This window comes from Notolepis coatsorum, assembly GCF_963971535.1.
Source record: "Notolepis coatsorum genome assembly, chromosome: 14".
Lineage (NCBI taxonomy): Eukaryota > Metazoa > Chordata > Actinopteri > Aulopiformes > Paralepididae > Notolepis > Notolepis coatsorum.
The window spans coordinates 101,506,864-101,517,867 of NC_140178.1; the positions used below are offsets into that span (position 1 = coordinate 101,506,864).

Here is an 11,004-nt window from a genome sequence, read left to right on the forward strand (position 1 = left end):
ACTGGAGACGCTGGGTTCGCCTGTTCGAGCCCAGCGCTCCACATTGCTTTCAGTTTAGCTGGTCGTCCGTACTAATACACATTGGCAGTATTAGGGGGTGGGAAACTGATGGGTGGGGATCGGGCGTTGTGGACAGCGACTCCTACAGGTCGGTTGGTGCGCCTGCGCAGTAGAATCAGGAAGCAATGGGGGCGGGGCCCCTCCAAAGCGCAGACCCCTGACGCTGAAAGATCGAGCCGCGCAGGTGAAAAGATGCGACTGCTGTTACCTCGAGTTTCGGAGGGGACTTGTGCTATGTATGACTTAGTCCACATTGCAGCCGGCTTGTGGGAGGCAAGAAACAGCGTTCGAGACAGGGGAGGGTTGAATTGGATGATACGAAATTGGGATGGGAGAAAAAATAGAAAATGGGAGAAAAAGTGGATCAAAAAATATATATATTATGACTCGTTCAAACCTTTTATTTACGCTCGAAAACTCGAGTCGAGGTCGCCCTAATTGTCAACGATGTCGAGTTACACACCAGTTAACCCTTTCACTACCACACTACCAAAGGGTTAACCCTTTCACTGCGACAATACAGAGGGGTTAACCCTTTCACTGCCACACTACCCTTTCCCTGCGACAATACAGAAGGTTAACCCTTTCACTGCCACACTACCCTTTCACTGCCACACTACCAAAGGGTTAACCCTTTCACTGCGACAACACAGGTGGTTAACCCTTTCACTGCAACACACGACAAAGGGTTAACCCTTTCACAACCATACTACAGAAGGTTAAACATAACCATACGCGCTTGAGCGTGTTAGATCATGGGGTCCACAGTTCCAATCCAGTGTCACTGCAATAATAAGGTGGTATAGATATGAGATGGCCTTATAGATAAACAAATACCAATGATCATTACGCCTCTCTGCCAGAGGAGACAACAACCCACCTCGTCATAGAGGACACAGTGGTGTGTAGATGGTATGAGACTGCGTTTTCTTTAGCCGGGAGTTTCTAATACATGCTGTAGGGCAGCGGTCCCTGATTCCCAGCTCAAATACTCCACAGGCAGAGATTTTTGTCTCCATTTTCTCTCTATTTTGAGAAAATCAAATCAATTAAGAGTGGATCAAATCTGGATCTAAGTTCTTCAGCTTTGGTCTGGTGGGCTCCGTAATGAACTGGGTTAACCTCCTTGAGATATTTGCAGGCATTGCCAACCAATTTATATTAATGTCACTTAGGAAAATCATCTCAACAGCTGTGAAATGTGAGTAATTCTGCCAATTTATCAATGGAGCTGATGTCAGTGGAAGGTGCACTCCAATCAATGGGTTATTTGGTCCTAAATTCATCTTAAGCACAATTGGTTCAAAACATTGTGGGATGGTGAGTGATGGCTTTCAGCATCTATAGTGTCTGGTGACCTGAAGGCCACGCCCCCTCAGCCTACTGAGAGTTAAACACCTATAGTATCTAGTGAACAGAAGGCCACACCCCCTCAGCCTACTGAGAGTTAAACATCTATAGTATCTAGTGACTAGAAGGCCACGCCCCCTCAGCCTACTGAGAGTTAAACACCTATAGTATCTAGTGAACAGAAGGCCACACCCCCTCAGCCTACTGAGAGTTAAACACCTATAGTATCTAGTGAACAGAAGGCCACGCCCCCTCAGCCTACTGAGAGTTAAACACCTATAGTATCTAGTGAACAGAAGGCCACGCCCCCTCAGCCTACTGAGAGTTAAACACCTATAGTATCTAGTGAACAGAAGGCCACACCCCCTCAGCCTACTGAGAGTTAAACATCTATAGTATCTAGTGACTAGAAGGCCACGCCCCCTCAGCCTACTGAGAGTTAAACACCTATAGTATCTAGTGAACAGAAGGCCACGCCCCCTCAGCCTACTGAGTTAAACACCTATAGTATCTGGTGACTAGAAGGCCACGCCCCCTCAGCCTACTGAGAGTTAAACACCTATAGTATCTGGTGACTAGAAGGCCACGCCCCCTCAGCCTACTGAGAGTTAAACACCTATAGTATCTGGTGACTAGAAGGCCACGCCCCCTCAGCCTACTGAGAGTTAAACACCTATAGTATCTAGTGACTAGAAGGCCACGCCCCCTCAGCCTACCGAGAGTTAAACACCTATAGTATCTAGTGACCAGAAGGCCACGCCCCCTCAGCCTACTGAGAGTTAAACACCTATAGTATCTAGTGACCAGAAGGCCACGCCCCCTCAGTCTACTGAGAGTTAAACACCTATAGTATCTAGTGACTAGAAGGCCACGCCCCCTCAGCCTACTGAGAGTTAAACACCTATAGTATCTAGTGACCAGAAGGCCACGCCCCCTCAGCCTACTGAGAGTTAAACACCTATAGTATCTAGTGACCAGAAGGCCACGCCCCCTCAGCCTACTGAGCGTTGGCTGTGTTCCCAGAGGATGACCTGAAACACGTAACAAATCAAACAATACATCTGAAACTGGAAAAAAATATACTCTCGACGCAATTCACGCCATTTTACTGGATCTTTTTAAGATTATTTATTTCATTGTGAGGTACCTAGTAGTAGCTACAGTTTTAGCGTAGTTTCCCCTCCAACTCTCTATTGCCCTCCTCTCCCCAGAATGATGCCAGTCCCTGCCCCATCTTCGCAAGCTTCATAGCAAAACTATGCCGCCCTGCTTTTCAGTTGTGTTTTGCACACATGAGAGAAGCATGTGCCGCCCACCACACCCACCAACCCCCCAGGACGGACCCCATACAGCTCAGTTATAACCTTTTCCACAGTTTACCCAGTTGTTCTGCCCCCCCCCCCTCCTCCTCCTCCCATGTGATGCCAACTCTGCAGGAACATCCAAGCATGTGAATCCAAATGTCTTCATGATGACATGTGCTTCTTTTCTTAACGTTGTTTTGCCTGTTTTGTCTGTGGCATCGTGATGTAACGTCTCTCACCCCCGTCTCTATCTTTTCAGGATAGAGTTTACAGCTGATTTTACTTCTCTCTAAACAAACAAAACAAAACACATCAGACAGCAGTGTGTGTGTGAAAAAGCCATGGTAAGGTGCTATTTATCTATAATATATATTTTTTATAATCTCCCAACCAACCACACATCCCAACCCAGCCCATCTGCCCCCCCCCCCCCTCTCCAATTAATTACCCTAAAAGACCATTGACCATAATTCACACGGTGGGTATTTGGCTCACAATAGCCACTGTGCGAGGGAGGTGTAGTGGTGACGTCACTGCTGTTTCCGGCCGGTCCACCTTCTTGAAAACGCAATGCATTTCCCCATTGTCCATTTCTAAATCGTCTCGTTTAAAACAAATAAAGCATGAACATTGGCATGGTGTACCTTTTCTGTGCGTATTCATCCACAATCTATAGCTCAACTGAAAATATTCGCAATTGATCGTAAAAAAAAAATAATCTGCACATTTGATTTCAACCAAAAATGCTTAAACAATAATGTTAGTGATAGAAGGGAACTCATTTTGTACAAAAAATGGAAAGCTTGCCAATGTTCATGAGGCAGAATTGTTACAATAGCCGATAATCCATTTTCCCAATGATAATCCCTGTACGGGTGGACCTTGCGGGAGGTCCAAAGTGACGTCGGACTACACCTCCCTATTCCCTCTAGTCTAGTCCAGTGGTTCCCAAAGTCGGGGTCGCGACCCAAAGGTGGGCCGCGAGCAGCCACGGGTGGGCCGCGAGATGATTTAAAAAAAAATAAAAAAAAAAGATATATATTTTTTTTTTAATTTTAATTTTTTTAATTTTTTTATTTTAATTTTTTTTGTCAGGCCACTGAACTTAGAAGCAGGCCAGGACAGTGTTTCTAGTTGTATTCTAAAATTCTATTCTATTGTATTCTAAAATGTGACTATATGGTTTTATATTAACTTAATAAATAAACAAAAACGAAAAATCTACTTATTTCAACGAACATTTCAAACTAAATAACAGATTATGCACATAAAACGCTGAAAACAACCGAAGCAACAATAGTATTTTAATGAGGCTATTATTATTATCATTATTATTTTGCAACAAGTTAGCCCTCTCATAAATAGCACATATAAATGAATAACTAACTTGAACTAACTTAATAGGATTGAAGTGATATTTGGCTAAAAAAATCGGTCGCCTGGCAAAAAAAAAGAAAAAACGCCAGACGATGTGCATTGGGCCGCGGCTCTCTGACGCCTTATTTTCTGGGCCCCGGCCTGAAAAGTTTGGGAACCCCTGGTCTAGTCCATCTATCCACCCGGTGCCCCTCCCCTCTCCTTTTTAACCCTCGGTCGGACACGGTTTTGTGAACTTGTCACTCTGTCGTCCAAGCTGTCTAAACCGGGCTTCATCATCGCTTCACGGTGCTTCATATCTCCCATATGATCCACCCTAGGCTGCTCCCTCCTCCTGGGTCAAATGGTTGCACATCTGTTTACAAAGTGACATGCAGTGCAGCAGCTGTGAGGCTAGCCTGTGTGTGTGTGTGTGTGTGTGTGTGTGTGTGTGTGTGTGTGTGTGTGTGTGTGTGTGTGTGTGTGTGTGTGTGTGTGTGTGTGTGTGTGTGTGTGTGTGTGTGTGTGTGTGTGTGTGTGTGTGTGTGTGTGTGTGTGTGTGTGTGTGTGTGTGTGTGTGTGTGTGTGTGTGTGTGTGTGTGTGTGGGTGGGTGGGTGGGTGGGTGGGTGGGTGGGTGGGTGGGTGGGTGGTGGGATCATGGTGGTAGTTGAGCTGCACACACACCACTGATCCAGATGGTGGATGTTGTGCAGATTTCACATTATCCTCTTAATATTAACCTCCTGTTTGATCTCGACCAGCGGCATGTGTCTACGACCAACACACATATCTCACCCCCCACCACCACCACCAAACTCACCACGCCCTCAGTCGCTCCAATATCCTGGAGCTTAAAGCCTCGCAACACAGATTGACGGTGGATCTTCCACCCACTCTGTCTACCCAGACAGGACAAAAGGTTTCCTGAGATCATGGGGAAATCCGATAGACACACACACACACAAAGAAACCAATATATGGGTCATGTGTGCTTAGGGGGTTTAAGACATTCATGTATGTAGGACGTACAAAAGCCCCTTCAGGGACCTTCCGTCACACTTTTTGTTGAGAAGGCGTCTGAGAGGAATCAACATCTCTTAATACAGATGCCAGAGGCGATCCGTTTTGAAAAGGCTGGTTGGAGTAAAGAGTAGCGCTGTGTCTGAAATCCCTCAGTACCTACACAATCAAGACAGAAGCTACTAACCCTACTACCCTCAGTACCTACACAATCAAGACAGAAGCTACTAACCCTACTACCCTCAGTACCTACACAATCAAGACAGAAGCTACTAACCCTAATACCCTCAGTACCTACACAATCAGACAGAAGCTACTAACCCTACTACCCTCAGTACCTACACAATCAGACAGAAGCTACTAACCTCATTACCCTCAGTACCTACACAATCAGACTGACGTTACTAACCCTACTACCCTCAGTACCTACACAATCAGACAGAAGCTACTAACCCTACTACCCTCAGTACCTACACAATCAGACAGAAGCTACTAACCTCATTACCCTCAGTACCTACACAATCAGACTGACGTTACTAACCCTACTACCCTCAGTACCTACACAATCAGACAGAAGCTACTAACCCTACTACCCTCAGTACCTACACAATCAGACAGAAGCTACTAACCCTACTACCCTCAGTACCTACACAATCAAGACAGAAGCTACTAACCCTGCTACCCTCAGTACCTCCACAATCAAGACAGAAGCTACTAACCCTACTATCCTCAGTACCTACACAATCAAGACAGAAGCTACTAACCCTACTACCCTCAGTACCTCCACAATCAAGACAGAAGCTACTAACCCTAATACCCTCAGTACCTCCACAATCAAGACAGAAGCTACTAGCCCTACTACCCTCAGTACCTACACAATCAAGACAGAAGCTACTAACCCTACTACCCTCAGTACCTACACAATCGAGACAGAACCTACTAAACCTACTACCCTCAGTACCTACACAATCAAGACAGAAGCTACTAACCCTACTACCCTCAGTACCTACACAATCAAGACAGAAGCTACTAACCCTACTACCCTCAGTACCTACACAATCAAGACATAAGCTACTAACCCTACTACCCTCAGTACCTCCACAATCAAGACAGAAGCTACTAACCCTACTACCCTCAGTACCTCCACAATCAAGACAGAAGCTACTAACCCTACTACCCTCAGTACCTCCACAATCAAGACAGAAGCTACTAACCTCATTACCCTCAGTACCTACACAATCAAGACAGAAGCTACTAACCCTACTACCCTCAGTACCTCCACAATCAAGACAGAAGCTACTAACCCTACTACCCTCAGTACCTACACAATCAGACAGAAGCTACTAACCCTACTACCCTCAGTACCTCCACAATCAAGACGGAAGCTACTAACCCTACTACCCTCAGTACCTCCACAATCAAGACAGAAGCTACTAACCTCATTACCCTCAGTACCTACACAATCAGACAGAAGCTACTAACCCTACTACCCTCAGTACCTACACAATCAGACAGAAGCTACTAACCCTACTACCCTCAGTACCTACACAATCAGACAGAAGCTACTAACCCTGCTACCATCAGTACCTCCACAATCAAGACAGAAGCTACTAACCCTACTACCCCCAGTACCTACACAATCAGACGGAAGCTACTAACCCTACTACCCTCAGTATCTACACAATCAGACAGAAGCTACTAACCCCATTATCCACCCATTTTTAGAACCTACTGTGTATTAGGGAAGTTTCGTCCCACCCCCTTGTTATGGGAAGAACAAAATCACATTGCATATAATTAGTGTCAAAGTTGGCAATATGCAGCATCGAATTTCAACGGGTTACATCATTTTCGATGTACGAAAGTGAAAGGTTAATCTACTCACACTTGAAAGGCTCATTGTCCGCATGGGGCGATTAAATGTTGAATGTGATTGTTTTGGTTGTAGTCGAGTATGTCGGTAAGGTCACGCCTTGTATTGTGATTTTTGAGAGTAAAGTATAAATCCACTTCCTGAAGGTAACCATGCTAAGCTTAGCCCGGAATACATCCGTGATTTAAGATTACTTGAATTAATGAATGAATGGTTTATTTCCAACAATAAAAGAATCAAGAAATACCAAAGTAAAAGAAAATACAAAAATACAAAATATATATTTTTATAAATAATAATAAAGTAAGATAACATAATAAACAAAACAGTATTTTGTCCTAAAAAGAAGATGCTTATCAGGTCCTACCCCTTATTGCAATAAAGATAACCGTAACCATTTATTTTTCTTTCATCCTTGGATATATCAACGACTTAATCATTAGTCCTAGATAACCAAGTACACCTTCAAATGGTGTTAAATTCACATCATCTGCAAACAAAGTCACTTGACGGATCAGTCCATCCATCAAGTTAATATACAATCATGACTGTTGATAAATAATACGTTATTTTACAAGGTACATAAGGGGGTACCCAAAAAATGCCTACTTGACCATCGAAAAGTTTAGAATACTGAACCTCCGTCCTGAAAACAACCTACTATGGGGGTTTTGAGACACGGTGCCGGTATGAAAACAAACACTGACATTCTCTCTCTCTCCCAAACAACCAAAATGGCCGCCCGGCACACATCTCTAATATATGAAATAGGTGGGACTTTTACCACTTCTGCTCTGGGTTTAGGAGCCACCTGTCAAAATGTGTATCGTTCGTATGCGAACAGCTGCGCGTGCACATATCTCTACATGTCTGCCAGTGTCGTCAGAGACCAACTGGGGCCTTGTAAAGCATGTGTTTGACATGTGTTCTGGTGACAGTTTCCATAGTCTAAACTATAAGGGGGGGGGGGGGGGTTCTTAAAGACGAGATGTTCCCTTCAGTAACACAATGTACTAATGTACAGCCCAGTATCATATATAGATGCTATCCTAAGTCAAAGATATATGTGTAGATATATACAGTATAAGATATTTCTTTTATTGATCCCCTTAGGGAAATGTGGGCGCCATAGCATCATGGGGGCAGGAGGAATATGGGCAGGGTAATAGTAGAAAGACATAAATACAGGCAATAAAATTTGATCTGAATATAAAAGAGACACAAATATAAACAATATAATCAACTGAATATAAAAATATGATCAAAGTAAACGGCATAAACAAAGGTGCAGATGAGGGTCTGTATGCCCTATCCGTTATAATATATTCTACAATAAATATAGGCGATAAGGAATTTATATATAGCTTTTTATTGGAAGAACGGAGCTGGATACCCTCTACTCCAGTTCTGTTACAAAGTTCAGTCCATATGCTCCTGACGGGCCAGGCATTCAGTCTAGCCACGCCTCACTGAGGCCCTTATGGGGGTTTGATTAGGTTACAGCGAAGTCTTCAGCCTGCTCCTTTATTTCACCGCAGTAGACCCTTTGCTGCTGTACCTCAGCGCCCTCTACTGGTGAGACTGTTGAACTGAGGATAGTCCATTATGTTCCACACCAACGTCCCTTTGATTTCATCAACCGTCCAGTTTCCGTTTTTGAGATTGTCTGTGATAGTTTCTTGTTTTCGCAGCATGCATACTAACAAAAGTCAATGGGTTGGTTTGTTTCTGGGGCTGTGGTGGTGGTGGATCTTTTCCTCCAGTTTGGTCAGTTATATCAACACTACTAACCAAGCAACGCTGCTACTTGTCTCCTAAACTCTGCATGCTGCCCGCCGCCTGCTAATCGATGGTGAGTGACGTCACTCTCCACAAACATTCCTTCCTACTTACCGTTGCCCGAAATGAATCAGTGTTGCCGATTTCTCTCGCCAAAACGCTTGAAAAGAACACGCCAACATTTGGGGAAATTAGCTTATCGTCTTCTCCAGAGAGAGACAAGAAGATGGATACCAGTTTCCTCTCTGTGCGTTCAATAGAAAGGTATCTGGTTGCATGTTAGCCTAGCTTAGCACAATGAATGGAAGCGGACATGACCGGTTAGCCCTAGGCATTGTCCACCTAACACCTCTCCCGAAGGCTAACCGGTCATGTCCCCTTCCATTCCATCCATGTTAAACCCAGATTCGGCTCAAACAAGGGACTAAACACGTTTTGCAATTATGCCACATCAATGTGGAACGCCCTACCCACAGCTGTAAAGGAATGTGAATCCCTACCCACATTCAAAACCGCTCTTAAAGAGCACCTACGGGAGGCTGCAATTCGAAACTGGCCACCGTAAATGTCCAAACCCCCCCATCCCCACCCCCTCCTAATGTACAGTCTCCTCCCCACCGTATGTATATATTCTCCCCCCCACCGTATGTATATTTCTCTCCCACCCGCCCACCCCCTCCTAATGTACAGTCCCCTCCACATCATATGTATATACTCTGTCAGGATCTATGGGTAACAGTACTGTATATTTGCATATTGTATATGTCACAAATGTAACAGTACTAAATACCTGTATGTCATGTATGTCCCTATGAATTGAAAATGGGGGACACTGATGTAAACAAGACAAACGTCTTTCTCTGGTCTGCATCCCCTTAACAATTGTGTGTATTGAGCCGTACTGTATTGTACCCATTCTGCAATCTGTTAAATAAAGTTTTCATTCATTCATTCATTGTGCTAAGCTAGGCTAACATGCAGCCAGATAGCTTTCTACTGAACGCACAGAGAGGAAACTGGTATCTATCTTCTTGTCTCTCTGGAGAAGAATGTAAGCAAATGTCCCAAAATGTTGCCGTGTTCCTTTTAAAGCTACTTACTCTGCTAACACCATTGTATATTGACATTTTTTTTTAGTTTTTTTTATTACATAAATAAATAAAGACTATCCTTATTCTCGATTTAATTCCATACCAGATTGACTACTAGACGGTGGTTATAAAACGTTGACCCAAGAATGTAATTCTTGATGTTTTCTGATTTGTTTTCTTGCAGACTAGACGAGTAGGCCAGAAAAGACCTACACCGATCCCTGATGAAGAACCTTGAAGAAGACCCTCTGCGGAAAACAGAAGATCCGCTTCTTCTATATATTTGTCTATCTCTCTCTATCTCTCTCGACTACAGCTGTTGGCGATGTGGGAAATAAAGTGTTGCTTTTGGTCTGCCCCGTTCTTTATCTCATCCCTCTCTTTTTGGAGAGCGCCGTGACTTAAAGGGGGGGCGGCGGCGTTGTGCCTGTGAATATCAAGCCGCTTTTTACATCACGCTCCCAAAGTGCCTTCATGGAAACTTCCCGTCCGTTATCCGTGTCCCGTCTTCACTGCTGTGTGTTGTTGTTGTTGTTGTTGTTGTTTTCTTGTCCCTCCGTCTACAGCCGAGTCCAAACAAAAGGGATTTTTAAAGAGCAGAACGAGGTCGTACTTTCGCGTCTCTTAACCGTGTTCAACAAGAAAGGAAGTCGACTATCAAACAGCATGGGTTTGTAGATATTGTGGGTGGAGGGCAAAGAGAGGGTTGCGTGTCGTTTTCCCCCCCTTGGTATATCGGCCTACTATGAAGCTGTGATCTCAATTCAGATGACTACACAAAGATCCCCCCCCCCCCCCCCCCCCCCTCTCTCATTTAATCTCGTCTTATGTGCCCGGTGTGTCTCTCGTGTGGCAGTTCCAGAAACCTTCGAACAGTAATGCAACATGAAACCACCAGTCTACGTGATCTAGAGACTAGCCTGTTGATTCCATTATTCTATTTGCTTTAAAGAAAGAAAAAACAAATATATCACTTCTGTTATCACTTGAACAATGGCGGTATTTTCTTTTTTGTTGTCGCTATAATATAGCCGATGCACACTGACAATGAATGGGCCTCTGTCCAACGTGGGGTGAGAGTTCCTAGAGCTAGAAGGGGCGCAAGTGGCGTAAATGTTTTGACACGCAGTACATTTATGAAACGTTTTAGAGAACTGTATTTGTTAAAAC

The 11,004-nt window shown here is 44.2% G+C and overlaps 1 protein-coding gene across 1 annotated transcript in view; it reads left to right on the forward strand.

Moving 5' to 3' along the window:
• LOC311241121 (uncharacterized protein) overlaps positions 1–10,617 on the forward strand; it is a 56,805-nt gene extending 46,188 nt beyond the window's left edge. The window contains exon 4 of the mRNA XM_084329823.1: positions 10,019–10,617. Within this exon, the coding sequence (XP_084185949.1) occupies positions 10,019–10,031 (13 nt within the window). The 3' untranslated portion in view covers positions 10,032–10,617. The remainder of the gene's footprint in view (positions 1–10,018) is intronic.
• Positions 10,618–11,004: the final 387 nt, after the last annotated feature.